Source organism: Betta splendens, chromosome 15 (assembly GCF_900634795.4).
Source record: "Betta splendens chromosome 15, fBetSpl5.4, whole genome shotgun sequence".
Classification (NCBI taxonomy): Eukaryota; Metazoa; Chordata; class Actinopteri; order Anabantiformes; family Osphronemidae; genus Betta; species Betta splendens.
This window is the reverse complement of record NC_040895.2, coordinates 7,039,456-7,055,885: the sequence shown is the minus strand read 5'-3', so window position 1 is coordinate 7,055,885 and position 16,430 is coordinate 7,039,456. Positions and strand designations below refer to the sequence as shown.

General features: G+C 41.3%; 1 protein-coding gene across 1 annotated transcript in view; it reads right to left on the bottom strand.

The window, feature by feature from the left end:
• Positions 1-16,430, bottom strand: part of wdr11 (WD repeat domain 11) — a 38,520-nt gene that overhangs the window by 20,142 nt on the left and 1,948 nt on the right. The window contains exons 3-10 of the mRNA XM_029175898.3: positions 15,072-15,225; positions 14,690-14,863; positions 14,301-14,502; positions 10,531-10,696; positions 7,882-7,984; positions 7,087-7,285; positions 6,029-6,129; positions 4,411-4,587 (exon numbers count right to left, since the gene is read on the bottom strand). Coding sequence (XP_029031731.1) covers positions 4,411-4,587; positions 6,029-6,129; positions 7,087-7,285; positions 7,882-7,984; positions 10,531-10,696; positions 14,301-14,502; positions 14,690-14,863; positions 15,072-15,225 — 1,276 coding nt within the window. The remainder of the gene's footprint in view (positions 1-4,410; positions 4,588-6,028; positions 6,130-7,086; positions 7,286-7,881; positions 7,985-10,530; positions 10,697-14,300; positions 14,503-14,689; positions 14,864-15,071; positions 15,226-16,430) is intronic.

Genomic DNA, 16,430 nt, shown 5'->3' with positions numbered 1-16,430 from the left:
ATAATAGATTACTTTACACCATACTTTCAATATTTGCCTCTGCTCCATTATAAAGCACACTAAGGATTTCATTACCTACATGAATGACATGTACAACTATATGGTTTCTGTACGAAACCCCCTAACCAGGAGCTTTGACTTTGATTCTCTGTGAACTGCAAAACTAAATAGATTCTTTGACAGACGAGTGGAGCCGGGAATTCAGATCACGTCATTTGTCTGTGTCTGAGATGTTTCAGTATCAGCCTTCGCACCAGAACGCCAATATTTATTTCCCACCTTTTTAATGACAAATGTATCTTTCTGCTGCAAAGCAGGGAAAAAAACGAGAAAAACTATCAGACAAGAACAAACACATAAATCAGGCGTCCCAGCATCAGATGGCCAGAATGACAGTTGTTAAGTTTTCATGTACGCAGGAGTAATTAGGATCTGGGCTAGTACCACTCTAATGGAGCTTTCACATCTTACACAGATTACACACTGTACCAGACAGTGCTGCTTCTGGGTAGCTAGCTTAGCATCTGTAGCCTTTCCTTCAGAGGCAAAGAACAACAAGGACACAACAGCAAAGTTGTTGTTGCAAAGACAGAGACAGAAATCCCTGCCTTTTGTCCAACTGGAACAAAGACAATTTCAAACTCCAGTGCTTTCGCACCACCAGCAGTGAGCACATCTCCTGCATTACTTGCACCTAGTGAAAGGTGTAAAGACTCGGCCTCTATTGGTTGTTTCTTTGGCTGGCAATGTCTCAATGAGACTCGTGTGCAAAGGCACACTAGGTACTGTAGGAGCCGAATACAGGATACTGTAGAGTAGAAAGGAAGAAAGAGGCCGGCATCTGCTGATGTCCAGTTTATTAAACTTCAGCCCTTGGATGGTCTGGACATCACCTCCAACTTTAAGCAGAACTGGTGGATTACCAGTCTAATTATCCCATGTGTCTCACAAAAACTGGAACAAAAGGCACATTTTAATAATGCAGTTGCAGACTGTTGAGCTGCTTGCCTCTGCATGACGACTGTAGGGATTTGACAAATGATGTGCATAGAAAACCCAATCTCACTATTCCAGTTTTAGATTCAGAACAGCACCAGAACCCCAGCTGTGCCGAGCCAACCCCACACCATCTGTGGCATGATAGGCTCCTACTGCACCACGTCCAGACTGACACAATGACTGTGGCGAAATGACACATTTCCATTTTTTTTAAGACAGAAAAGATATTCTGCTTTTAACATAACATATCTGAAAGGCTGTAAATAACAGATGGTGGTCCCCAAGGCTTTTTAGGACTACTGCAGCCATTGCACATTAATGTTTAGTGAGCTTAGGAAAGCAGTGAAAGCTCCCAGTATTGAGGATGTGATGCCACATCAGAGAGACTAAAATACTCCAAAAATGGTTGAGAGACATGTAGGTTGAAGGTGTTATTATTCATCTGCTTGTGTGTGGGTCTAAGGACGGCAATCTATCTTCGAGGTATGATTAATTTATGTGGGATATGTCAGGGGACTGACTAGCCTATTTTTCAGCTTGACAACTAAGCTGGAAGTTTGCAACATTTAGGAGGGAACAGTAGTAAACCTGAGTCCATTGGAAAGCTGTAGTTGGTAGTGCAAACATACTAATAATTTTTAATTGCGAGTTTTATAATTTTATGCATGACTGCTGTGGGCAAGATCAGAGAACAGCTTTCAAAATAAACTCTTCTACTGATCTAAAACAAACAAATCCAAACTTTCACTGCCTCGCTCTCGCCCGTCTCATACTTTAGGCGTCTTCTGCATCGTTTGCTGAGAACGCTGTTGGATTAAACGGACTGCTACTTGCTTTCTCCAAAAATATAATTCACAGCAAAGTCGTGTTTATCACAGACACACTGATGCATGAATTTCAAATCACGGCACAGGATGAAAATCTGCAAAATGTCAAGAAGGTTCAACAAAACAGGAAACAATTCTAAGAAGCCCAAAAGACTCTATATTATTTAACCATAAAAACAGGATAATGTGCAACAATGAAAAACTTCAATGATGATGTTGAAAATTGCTGACCTTCAATTCCGTTTGCCTTAGCAACACTTGCTGTTAACTACCTGGTATGTGACGCTTCAGACCTTGTATCTCATGTTCAGCGCTGATTATGTCTGCATATTTTTTTTTTTTTAATAATCAAGCCACAGATACACACTGATGAAAGGATGTACTACAGATTAAAAGTGTGCAGCTGTAGCAGCATAATCATTCAGGCTGCTGCCTTCCAAATGACTCCTCACACATCGCATATTTGGCACTGTCATCACTGGGCAGCTACATTTCATTAGTCCAACCGTGAAGCTTCTGCTTCTCACTTTAATCTTCGGTGGTTACAGATGATGACATGATGAATGACAGCCGCTGTGACAGAGTACATTTAGATTACAGTGATTTCAACTGTGATGTCGAAAAGAAATTGTACTGCAGAGCTGTACTGAAAATTCAATATTCAGATACTTCCAATACAAAACCTGTTGGTGGAGGCTATACTTCAACTTTTGTCTGCTTTATATATAAATTATTTATTATACTCTTTGTAGAAGACACAGAATAGTGAGACAGGGTCATACATAAATTCATGTAAATGTTTACATCAACCCCACAGTTTAGCACAAGTATAAAAATGATATTATACTCAAAACATCATGCAGGAAATAAATATCAGGAAACTTCAGGCTGTCAGTTTAACTAAAGAGAGGCTAAATCCTCAGCAGGAAAATCACACCTCAGAATCCACTGTGGTTTTCTGTACAGCACACAGAAGCTTTTGTATGAGCCCTCACAGGTCCTACGTCATTTGAAATTTGTGGGTAGCTTCTGAAGACACCATTTCTTTAAGAGTGTAAATTATGTTGTTTTCACCTGCAAAGGCATCCACAAACTGTAACTCCTTGTAGAATCACTAGTGTGACCATTGGTGTTTTGAAATACTATTCGTTATAAACTCTGTAATCTTACTGGCCAGGCAGCGCACTGTAGCATCCCACTGATTTATCATGCTCGTGTTTTGCTATTGTGAGGCTGTGTCTGGCTCCCTGGGGAGCTTTGGGTTTGTGTGAGTTTGTGTGTGTATATTTGTGGCTGTAGTTTTAATACTAGAAGTGAAATATAGCACAATGTTTCTGAATAAGAATATTTTAACTTTGGAAAGAACATAGCTTTCTAAAACATATGAACCATCTGTGTCATAAACTGCATTATCACACAGATGACATGTGTCTGGACTGTGGATGATGCCATTATGTCAGCCAAAAGTCTGCTGGGTCACGGCATCTCCCCACAATGGTCACACACATACGTTTTTTGGCAGTGTGGACACATGGACAAATCTACAAGCGATTGCCTCAAACCCTTGCCAGACTGGTCACAGACCTGAGAAATCAGGGGTTCTGGGAGAGATCTTTGTGGCCAAAATCCTCCGAGCTTCCTGAACATTGCTCCACACTGGTCACAGAAGTAAGGCTTTTGTCCAACATGGATACGCTGATAAACCTTTAAATGACACGGCTGCCTGAAACTCTCTCTTTCTGAAATGCATTACTCATTGGTCACAATGAGGAGCATTCTCTGCAGTGTGGGAAAGCTGATGTAGATGCAGCAGTGAAACTCTCCCAGTCTGTATCATGAGGTTCAGCTTGGGGTTTTTCAACAGATGATTATCAGCAGTGAAAAACGGTACAAAGTGGGAGTGGGGTTTATTTCATCAAGTCTACCCTGTCATAGTTCAAATATAGTACCTATAAAGATTTTGACAAATGATGAGTTTGCATTGACAGAGGGGAATTATTTTGCCCCACTCTATCATTAGTAGTAGATTGGCTTTTAGTGAAAACATATTCAGGAAAATAAAATTTTCAGCTGATGAGACACCAAACACATCATCACATCACAGATATCACACTAGTCATACAGGAGGCTGTGTTCAGCTTATCCATGGCCGTTGACATTTTCTTGCAATTACGCTTTCCCAATTTGTTTTGGCTCTGGCACAGGAACATGTCATTTTTAATCATAATCTTGCCTGAAAAGCCCTGATTTGCTCTGTTCTTTTTATAACCAAGCAAACATGAGACCTATAGTATCTCAATAACTTAAAATATATATACATATTCTGCACGTTCAATGAATTAGTTCACAATGTTAGTGACAGAAAGGTTAAATATTTAAAAACAGTCTTTAGAAACTGGGTTTAATTGGAAATAGCATCTAAAAATGTTAGAGCCAGATTTAAATAAAAAGCTGAGCTAAGTCTAGATGACCTGAACTAAGAACACCACAATCTGACTTAATCTGAATCAAACCCCTCACACTCAGTGGCTCTTCTATCACTTTTTTTTTTGTGCACGTGTGTGAAAAGTTCAGTATCACATACCTACTGCAAGTAGGGGCTGGTAGTAGTTGATGTTCTTGGTGGTAAGAGGTGGGCACATGCGGATGGCAAACGGTGGCAGAGGGAGACCAGACAGCAGGCCAGTCAGCAGGAATTTCAACTGGACCTCCTGCTGAATGGATGATGGAGGAGGAGCCTCACCAGCTATTAGGGTCTGTCCTAAAAATGAATGACGTGGACAATATAGTTTACTATTAAAGGATTACAATTGTTAGTTGGGACATTGTGTGAAAAAAAACCCACAATACAATGATTCTTTATGAGTCTTTCCCAGCCCCTTATGCCCCAATTCCATTATCCAGGCTTTTTTATATTTACAGGATAACACAGGGGTTATAACAAAGACATGATAATGACCCTTTGTATTTTTACCACCTCAGGAATGATGTTTTCGTTAATGTTTTTCATATTGCAAACGATTAAATAACATATACTTCATTTTCATACTTGCCCAGAGATATTATACCAGTGTCTAACAAAGTAACCTTATTTTTCAAAAACACACACACACACACACACACACACACACACACACACACACACACACACACACACACACACACACACACACACACACACACACACACACACACACACACACACACACACACACACACACACACAGAAAACAACAAGCTTGCTTTTCACTGAATTTTATCAGCCTAGAGGACAGTGACAGTCCTTCACAACAAGAGCTTTAGGCAGCAACTGTCAGACAGAGCTATTGCTTCAGGCAGTAGCTGTACCCTCCCCTTATGCAAGTGTTACTATTAGTGCTCCACCTTCCTGAAGCCCTCTGCTCACTGGCAGTGAACTGAAAATAAAAAATAAAAAAACTGAAGTAAACACTATCACACATCAGTTTATATCATGTTACTCCTCCATTCATCTTCAGATAGGCAGCTCTGTTCTTAATCACATAGAGGAAAGACAGAGAGAGTCAACAGAAAGGACCGGCGAGAGAAAAAGCAAAAGGATGAGATAGTGAAGAGACAAAAGTAAAAGAGAGGAATGGCCAAGCACACATGGGAATTTTCCTACAGAGCTGCTCTGCTCGGGGAATAACACTGGTCTGTGTAATGCACAGACGAGAAAGTAGCAGTCACACATCAAAGCAGAAAGTAAAAGAGAGCCCTGAGGCCCACACAACTCTTAGAGGGACAATAAAAGACAGAGTAAGAGTCTTAATGCACATAAACACACACACACACACACACGTACACACACACGCGCACACACACACGCGCACACACACACGCGCACACACGCACACACACACACACGCACGCACGCACACGCACGCACGCACACGCACGCACACACACGCACGCACACACACGCACACACACACACGCACACACACGCACACACACGCACACACACACACACACACACACACACACACACACACACACACACACCCCCACACACACACACACACACACACACACACACACACACACACACACACACACACACACACACTACAGCGCTTTCATTCTCTGGGTTTTCACATTTTCTTTCAGAGTGGAAGCCATTCCTCTATGCAGAGAGCTTTTCAACAACAAAATGCAACATCAGTGCTATATTTTGGTCGTACCAATCATGCTGTTAAGACAGAGATCCTGAATCCTTTTCTGGTTCGGACCCAGAGGAGCTCCACAAAATGAAACAGGCGAGTACAGCGGTGACAGACCCGAACTGACAAAAAGGGGGAGAGCGAATATTAATTAAATACATTCATAAAGCATGGTTCACATTCCTGTCAAAAGCCATGTGGACAGAGAGATGGAAGATATTGTTACTTGTGCAAATGATTATTATGATCTTAATAAATCACTGACCTAGAATGAACAGCAGTATTTGTAGACAATGACTCGAATATTGATTGCTTTTATTGATTAGATGCTGCTGAATAACAAAACAGAGATGATTCCTCAAAATATTATATTTACCTTTGCAGCAAACTTAGAAAGAGCTGAACATACTTGAGCGCGACCAATAATGGAAATGGAACGATAGTGTCTCGTGTTAATTATGAAAAGCATCACACAGACCCAATGCCAAAGACCAGAATCTTTAAACATTTATAAGGAAGCACAAAAATATCAATTTAGTGTTGTGAAAGACAACACCTGAACATAAGCTGAAATGAAAACAAACCTCCAGCAAATACAGTTAAACAAAAAACTGATAAAACAATTCACTCCAGAGCAGCAAAAAAGCAACAGCAACACATTCGTCTTTAAATCAATGCTGAAGATTACTCGTTTGCTACGCTTTTCTCATAGCCAGACAAACATCCGTCTGCTTCAGACAGGAAACCAACATAAGAGAGAAAAACTGTCTCCTCGACAGCAGCAAGGGAGTGCTCCATCAAAGGGAAGCAGAGCTCATCAACAGCAGCTAAACTTCCCCAACCCTCTACTTACACAAATCACTAAAAGGACTAAATCTAGGTCAGAGGATTAGGAAGTTTGAGTTTGAGTCATGGTATGAAGTTTTCCAACTTCTACCTGCTACCTGTCCCCTTGCATTTCTTTTACTACCTGCAAAATTATGATAGAGCTTTGCTGATTGATTTTTTTCCCGTGTGTGTGTGTGTGTGTGTGTGTGTGTGTGTGTGTGTGTGTGTGTGAGAGAGGGGGGGGGGTCTACCTAGGGTTAGCAGTCACCCTGCCACTGTGGGATTTGAGCTCCCATAGCATGACTCTGCCATCGCTGACCATGAGTGCAGCGTTGTTTTCGTTGACAGGGCAGATCACCATGCGATATGGCCGCACTGTCTTGGTGACTCGGATGGCATCGCATTGAGAACGCAGGTCATACACGAGCTCCTGGACACTCTGTTCTGGGTCTGAGGAACACAAAGCCAGATGAAGTATATAAATGTGACAAGAGTAGTAGAAAGGGAGAAATATGGAGATGGCAAGGGAGAGAATAAACCAAAAATAGACAAAGCTAAAAGGATGGAATTTGAAGAAAATTGGTTTTAAATATGCAAAGCAAAAAAATTTTGTAAAACATGAAATAGTAATTAGTACAATAGAGACAAAAGTAAAAGTAGACAATAACACAAAGGCCAACTGAGAGTGAGATGAGTCAAGAGAGACAAGAGAGTCAGACGACACTACATAATGACAAGACCGAATAAATGAGCGTATGGGACAAAGTAAATGGCTACAACAAAAAGAGGCAGATTAGTATCACAGAGATGGCAAAGGACAATCTGTCGGGTTAAGAGAGATTCTAGGAACGAATGGAGTCCAATTGGCCTAAACACTAAGCCTGAGATAAATGAGACCATAAGAAGCTAAATTCCTACTGGAGTGCAGAGAATAGCTACAAGACGTGACTACAAAGCAGTTTGGCTGAATGGGTCATGAGCAAAGCCACAGCAATGAAAATGGGTTATAAGCAGAGTATATGCAGCAGGTGCTGTACATTTCATACCTGATGCTTCCTCTAGAGCGGTAGTGGAGCGACACACTCGGAAGGTGATACACCCATTCTCGTGGAGACAGTAGAGGGCATCACGCTGAGCACAGGGGATCACCTAAAGACAAAGAGACATAGGGTGAGGATGACAGTAGAGTTGAATGTTAAAGAGATGCTGAAAATGTTGATAAGCTGTCAAATTACCAACAAAGCGCAGCTTTTGACTCGCCGCTACCATATAGCCCCAAGCCCACGTCTCACACGGTCTGAGCTGCCTATCTGCTGTTTTATTTACCCTTTAAATGGTCAAACCCCATCTGCAGCCTTTAAAGCAGCCATGATGGTTCCCTGCTCAAGCAGAACGGGGCAGCTTCACTGTGATTTATTAGACTGCAGTGGATGCACATGTATTGCCATGCTACATGTACCTGATAAACAGCACAATACAGATGTGGGCAGATGTATTTCTTGGCTTTTGGAACTTCAACACTTCAGCATGGACTTTGCTGAAGTAGTGTCATCAGTCATGCAAATCGGCTGTGTGACAAGTGCTTTATAACACTTAGAGGAGGGAGGCACTGGCTGGACAGGGCCTGGGCCGCTGAGCAGCCCCCTCCTACTCCTGCTCTGTGACTTCAGGACTTGCACCTTGACTAGAAAGCCTTTGTAATGTTTAACTACGGACGCATTTATTACCACAAGATTGATGACAACTGGCAGAGAGTTTGATTCATGAAAGAACAGTACTATATTGATTTTACCAAAATGTCAGTGAAGGATTTGATAACCTACAGTGAGAAGCATTAAGCTGGTCAGTGTACAGTATGTGCACACAGACATGATACCCTATTTGTTACTGCACAGGGGATATGTCCACAATCTTTAAATTGGGTTAACAGGTGAATAATGATGAATTGTCATTTTATTTATTTCTGAAAGGGCTTTAAAATGTGTGTCCACATTATTTAAACACTGGGAGGCAGGAGAGCAAGAATGTAATAAGTCACACATGGTTTTTCAACACGCTTGTCTCTTTCAACATCTTTTTTATCCTAAAATACTGCAGCCCTACAATGTCAATAAAAGTTATAGTGTTAATCAATAAGGATTCTGAAGGCTGACACTTGCTATTTGCTAAGAGTGGTGTAGAAATGACTAAGACAACCTTGGTACTTTTTTGGCAGCTGTCATTTGTCCTGCATCTGGTAAATGACAGATGAAATCAAACACTGTGACTGTATGTTCTCTGCACAGTTGGTGGAGAAATGGGCTTCTGTACACCACTAAAGTGTCCAACAGCGTTTAATAATTTCAGAATGTTACCATGTGTTTCAATAAATGCACCAGATCAACTTTTGGTTCTAAACTCTGACTCTTTCTTTTTAGTTTAAAATGTGTCAATCTATGAATACATATTTAATACACTTAGTAATCTCTCTCAGAGTAGAATGCTAAAGCCTCTGTAAATGGTTTGATAACCCTTTGCTAATTGATGCACAGGAACACATGCCTCAATGCTCTCGCTCAGTAACCTCCCTTTGAATAATATGGCACTTACTGCAGCATTGGCCAAATTTCTGGCTTCATTTCTTGTTAAATAAATGATGGCTATTGCATGTGACTGTATGAATCCTAATTCTCAGTCAGAAAGAACATCTAAAGAGCTGCAACCCCATCACATCCATCAAATTAGATATAACTGCAGGATTCAGAGTGAAAAAAGTGAGTTAACATTTGTGTAGTTTCGTTAAGAGCCACAACATTGCGTGATTGCGGCTTCTTTAAAAGGATGTGCTGCATTACATGACATTACATATTTTTTGTATTATTAAGGAAATTATTAAAAAGAAAAAGGATGCCTGTAATGACTGTTGTGGTAGCGTGTCTTTCCTACAGAGACACAAAGGATTTAGAGTAAAAGCAGAGGAAAGAGAGCGAGAAATGGCCTCTGCTCCATTATTAGCTCTGCTGCCATAACAAATCCTCTAACACCACAACAGCAGTCATTAATTTCCAATTAGAAATCCAGCCTCCAAAGGAGGGACATTTTTATTCAAAGGTCACCAGTGCTGAATATAACGGTTCAAAGAAGTCAGATGACATGCAGGCGGCTGAAATTCTTTTCTCTAACTAAGGACGGACATGCAGTGCAGTTGTAAGTAATGAGCACTGAGAGGAAGGAAGAAACAGTCAGACACGGATCATTTATAGCAGGAAGAATTGGCTTCTTAGAAGAATAATCCATAGAGAAAAGATTTCGCTAAAATCCAGTAATGTAATAAAGCAGAGTTTGTGAGATAGGAAAGATGGTGATGTGCTGTAGGAAGGAGGTCTGAGCATGACAGCTTAGCCATCCATTCAGTTACAGTATCTCTCTGTTGCCAACAAAGATGTCAGTGCAGGCTTTTCACAAGACATCTTCGCATGCAATTTCTAGATGCACAGCAGGAATGCCTCTCCATCAAATCCCAGCCCACTAGAAATAGAGCTGAGAAAAGTCTGACCTTGAAAGTTTCATGCTGTCGTCAAATAAACCACCTTATTTCCACCAGAAACTGGGTCATGTCTTTTTAGGTTTCCAATTTCCACAAGCTCTCATTTCCCTCGTCTTTGACTGAGCACCTTATTACACAGGATTTGCAACACTTGTGCGCAGTGGCCCACCTGAACGAAGGGCACCCCGGAGCGCTCGATGGCCACCACGCCCACCGTCTGGCTGAGCTCCAGGTCCAGGATGAGGATCTCTCTGGGATAAAGCAGCAGCATGTGGTTCCTCTTGGACGGCAGGTAGGACAGCTGTAGACAGTCATTCAGTGTCACTGCCTCTGCGCTACAAAGGAAGAGGAGGAAATCAGTCAGGTTAAGTCAGGAGGCGAGCGCAAATAATAATGACTACAAATTGATGTCTAGATACAGTAAGAGGATGCACTGTTGGCAATTTGATCAGCAGACACTTCGGTAAATACGTGGAAAGACTACTGTAACAACAATGCAATATGCAAATATTATGCATTTACATCACTGTGATAATGAACTGAAGGCCTTAAAACATGTTTAATAAAACCATCTCATCTGTTTATTTATGTCTTGCCATACTGGAGGCTGAATAAATTAGTTATTCTACAGGCAAATGAGGGAAGAGTTAAAAGCAAATTTAGCCTAATGATGGGGGCTGATTAATTATTTTGGTATTTGCAACATCAGACAAAATCTTCTTTCATTATTTTAGGAGTTGTAAAAATATTAGGATTATAAGTCTGTTTGTCGGTTCTGTGGGATTTTGAATTAATCCCACATTCATGGTTACAGACAAGCTCAATATTTAAATGTGACCAGTCCACAAAACACCCACAAATACAATAGATAATAAGTAACTACGAGACAATCTTCACACAATGTGTGCCTGGACCCACAACCATAACTCATCCCTGCAATTTCATTCCTTTAGGTCACTGGAAGATCAAATGAAGGGGAGGCAAACTTTATAACACAGAGGGGATCATTAGCGCCTTGGGGGGCAGGGAGTAACAGATAAAATAGACTCAACAGGGGAAACCTTGGCGTGCATGAAATAAATCACCCAGTTACACGACCACTGAAGCCAGATGAGGCAGAGCTGCAGATTGAAATGACTTGAGCCACCAAAGGCAAAACATCTCAATGAAACAGCGTGAGAGGCAAAAAAGCAACAGACCTTCGGAGAGAAACAGGATTTAGAAGCTTCAACATCCAAAACGCTCCTCGCAGCTGCACCCCCCCCCCCTTCGTTGTGCATAAGGTAGAGAAACTACAGGAGCGAATCACACGCAGTCCTTGGAGGGACCCCTTTGTCGTGTCAAACGTACTTTCAGCAACTCGCAATCAGCCACAATTGCCAGAACCACCTGCTTGACAGGGTCAGCATGGGGACAATTTGACGTCTGCAACCGTTGGCTGTCAAAACACACGGTGGCTGGCAGTTTAGTGCAGACCGGTCATGCTGATCCACTTCATCAGTGTAGTGAACAGGGATCATCGGTGTCACAAGCGAGAGAGAGCCTGTTTCAACAAACTCTGCAGCCTCAATTGTTTCATCATGATAACAACCCTAAAGGATATTGCAATTAGTTTTAATGTTTATGCATTATGCAGTGAATGCAGCTAGAGCTTCTAATGTGAGGACAGTGCAGCATAAACTCATACGCTGGCGGTAGATAGCAGTAATTATGATAACCTTGATTGCAGACTCCCATAAATCTTCATGATTCCCAAAACAAACTCAAAAATTACAACATAAAATCTTTCCTACTTCTGGCCCTGCACTTGTTGAACAACAGAGACTTTTGTACACTTGTAACATGTAACCATCTGTGGTCGCATACAGTATCTCTGCATTATTCATTAAATGTTCTCAACATTCAGTATGTGGTGGTTTTCATTGTTCGAGGTGGACTCACCCACACAAACTGTTTTGTTGCAGTTCGGTTCAGTGTTAAAGCACCCACAAACCTCACCTCAAGGCACTTAATACTGTTGGGTTCAGACATTACCGAAGTACACACACACGTGCACATGCAAGCACACACACACACACACACACACACACACACACACACACACACACACACACACACACACACACACACACACACACACACACACACACACACACACACACACACACACACACACACACACACACACACACACACACAAGCTTTCATTGCAAACACTAGCGCTGAAGCAAATGTACAGCAGGGAAGCAATCTCCAGCAGAAGCAGACTCAAGTTGAGCATCCATCTGCCTCGCTGGTTGGAGTGAATGAGAAAAGAAGCGATGAAGAAACATAACTCAGAGCCAAGTTATATAATTGATGCTTTGCACTAAAAGCACTTAGCTGGTGATATTTCACATCAGCGGTCACAGGAAACTCACAGGGTCTGTCACTGTGGTTGGTGATTAGTCAACAGCCACAAGAATTTAAATCAATTGCTCACAGCATAATTTTTTTGGCTGTAACACTTTTTGAACAAGTTAGGCACCACAACTTCCAGGAACATCAGGAAACGAACAAGGCTAAAAGTAATAGCCAGGAGCATAGAGTATCTTTCCATTCAAACCTGTTTTTTTAGAAAAAGCCCTTACATATTTCAGCAGGGCAGTTCTAACCTGCATGCTGGTGTCAGAGTAGAAAGTGCTGGACTGACCTGCCTAACGCTCAGACCTTTCCAAAATCAATAATGCAAAATATGAGCAGCAACTCAGTTTGCAAATATTTACAGAACACAATGCGATGGGAGAATTTCAAAATTACCTTTATTTTCTAAAATAATACTTTCTCTCAGTTCAAATATTTAATATGCTTTCTGGGTTTTATTGCGTGTGTGTGGCCAGAGGAGAAGAGGAAGCCAATTTCTGCCATCTTGATAATGACAGCAAAACTGTGCTGCCTAACACCAAGATTAGCAGCTGCATGATGAGAAACTAATGTGCATATTATAGTACTGTATCCAGTGTGTATCTGATAACAGCTAGGCTGAGTAGAGTCTTGTTTAAATCCACCATCTGTCAACCAGAGGCAGACAGAGCCAGAGGGATGACACACTCTAACACAGAAAATGATGAACACCCCAAACCAACACACTGGCAAAGGCAGAGCGAAGAATTCCAGCATCAAGTCAGCAGAGGACACAGAAACGGACACGAGGCAGAGAGAGACGATAAAGGCAAATATGATTAATGAAATATTAGAGCAGTTTGGGTGGGTGGACATAGAGGTCAGCGTGTTGTGGCTATAAATAAGCCTGTTTGACAATCACAACTGCTCAGACACAAAGCTGCCAGAACATCAAAAGGAGCTTTTGGTTCCTGATCCAACGCAACTTTTTAAAAATGAATCCTTTACACAATTTCAGAAGTTTGTTTCCTAATGGCATAAAAATAGGAACGGCAGCTGTTTCAGTCGCAAAAACATCATAATAAATCCATCAGCTGATCAAATGTCTTCGAATGTGTGAAGTGTTTTCATGACACTTGCCTAACAAGCAAACACAGACAGACTGACTCAACTAGCCGAGAGCTTATTCAAAAAGCACTGCTGCATCTACAGTATTACTTTGGAGTTTACACTAACCTAGCGTCTGAAGGAGGGAGAATTGGATTAATTGAATGAGACGCACTGTCCGACAGACATAACATCCCTAATATGTGTCGACTGGTGCAGACTCCCTATGCAGTAGGTCAAGGGCACAAACACATTCTTTATATCAATAGATCCTCAGAGCCAACAGACCGGTCCTATACATTTATCACTTTAAAATCTGAATCACAGTGTTATATGCAGATTTTTTTGTTTAGTTTAGTTTAGTTTGGGACTATATACTATACTGTATAATAGACTACTGTGGAATAGCTGAAGTGTGTTTAAGGTCAAGTAAAATCCAAGGGCTCTTACGTGGGTTTTTCGTTGGTGATGAGCACTTTGACCTTGTTGAGGGCCTTCTTGGCCCCAGTAGGGACCGGGGTTGCAGCTGGTGCAGGTTTGTTATGAGCAGGACTTGCATGGGGACTGGCAATATAGACCTTTTTGCCAGTGCTCCCCGGCGGTTTGGAGTGGGAAAAGTCGGTGATGAACACAATTCCTTCACTTGTCAATACTGCAGGAGAAGAAAGAACAGGTTCTATTAGTTGAAATAAATAAAATCCTATCTAGCACATTTGGCTATGAAAATACAAGAGACAGTATGTATAAAATGTATGTATAAAATGGAATAAAATTGAAAACTCCACACTGTGAATAAAATAATGCAGAGTCAGATCCTTGGACACTGTGCATTCCCTTACACGCCATGTTTGATGGATCGAAAGGGTCAAAGGAAAAGGAGAGGATATTTTCAGCATAGCTCTTTTTCCACAGCTTGGTTCCTGTGTCTCCATTCCACAGCACAATGTAGTTGGGTGGATGGACAGCCAACAGCAGATCACGAGATGCATCCTGATTCCACAGCCACTCCAGGTCTGACAGGGAAAGGAAACAAGACAGGAGAATGTGAGAATGGAAAGCCGCCCTTAAGGCGCTTCTTAACACAAAACAAACAGCCACTGTCAGAATGAGAGTAAAGCTTGTCCCTGGTTTTGCTAGTAGTGTACTGTATCATCCTCCACATGTAGCAGTATCAATGTAAGCCTCCATAACATAGGTAGGAGGATTCTGGAAATTCCTCACCTTGAATAGGTTTAGAGTGCTCTTGGATCTCACAGTGGGCAGTGCCACTGACAACATCCCACACTATGATCTTCCCTGAGGCATCTCCTGAGGCCAGCCGCAGACAGTAGGGCGAACTCAAGTTGTGGTAGTAGTTTTCCCTCGACCATTTTACCTAACAAACGCAAAACAAACAATTCCATTTGTGTATGGGTAAAAAACATTATTAATTTGAAGTGCAATAGATGCAGCTGATCTGCTTCTGTGTTCTTTTAAGTCTAAGTAAATCTTTCACACATGAAGCTGATGAGTGAAAGATACTGTACAGTAACAGAAGACACAGCTTTGTAATAAAGCCATTGCAAGTCCCACGCTAAACAAGACAGATGACTCTATGAACAAACTGCTGCTTAAATAATTAATTGTGCCTTTGTGTTTTCACCTGCTCCTTAGTGTGGCCACTTCTATTTTTTTAATTTCGCAGGCTTTCTTGTGACGGGCTGGGTGGTGAAGAATGACCTGCCTCTGCGGCTCTGGTACTTTACAAGATTAAAGTGTTCTTTGGAGTGAGGAATGAGAACCTCAGATTGAGCCCAGGCCCTGATAATCACTGTGGAATTCATTGCCCATTATTTACAAAACACACACATTTATGTACACACACACATACACAGTAGGGTTCTCCATCAAGGCAGCAGCAACCTTTATCAGTGATGCTTGTGACTTACACAGAGAGCAAGCTCGACTGTTTGCCAGAGAGGGACACAAACTCAGCTGAAGGTCAGACAATACAAATAAATTAATATTTGTATTGTCTGATATTATTCCATCAGCTGGCATGTTTGTGTTTCACCTGAAGATTACACAAAAGCATATGTAACATTCACATACAGTGTGTGAAGAACATACACATACTGTATTATACACGTATTATGATTGGATCAAAAGTCGGCCAAGAGACAAAAGTTCTGAATCTTAGCTTTTATTTGACAATATTTACTCTTTAAAAGTTAAGCTACACAAGAGATACTGATACATTATGTATATACCAGATGGGTTTTCTACACTGCTTTCATTGTACTTCTGTCAACTGCTGTTGATTTCTTGGGCTTACAAGTGTTTATGTTGCTCAGTACACCAATGATGTCTTTCTTTTCAAGAAGTGTTTCTATTAGCAAACACAATGTTAAAAGAATCACTTATTGATTGTCCGTCTCTGTTCTCTGATTAAAAATTTAAAATACTTCTCTTCTATGGGCAGCTCTTTTTTCTTCTCCTTCATTTATCTTTTTTCAAAACAAATGGAGCAAGGAGTAGCTAAAATTGAGTGTGGTCATTTACAGCTATTTATTATTTAAAAATCAATCTCACAGGACACCC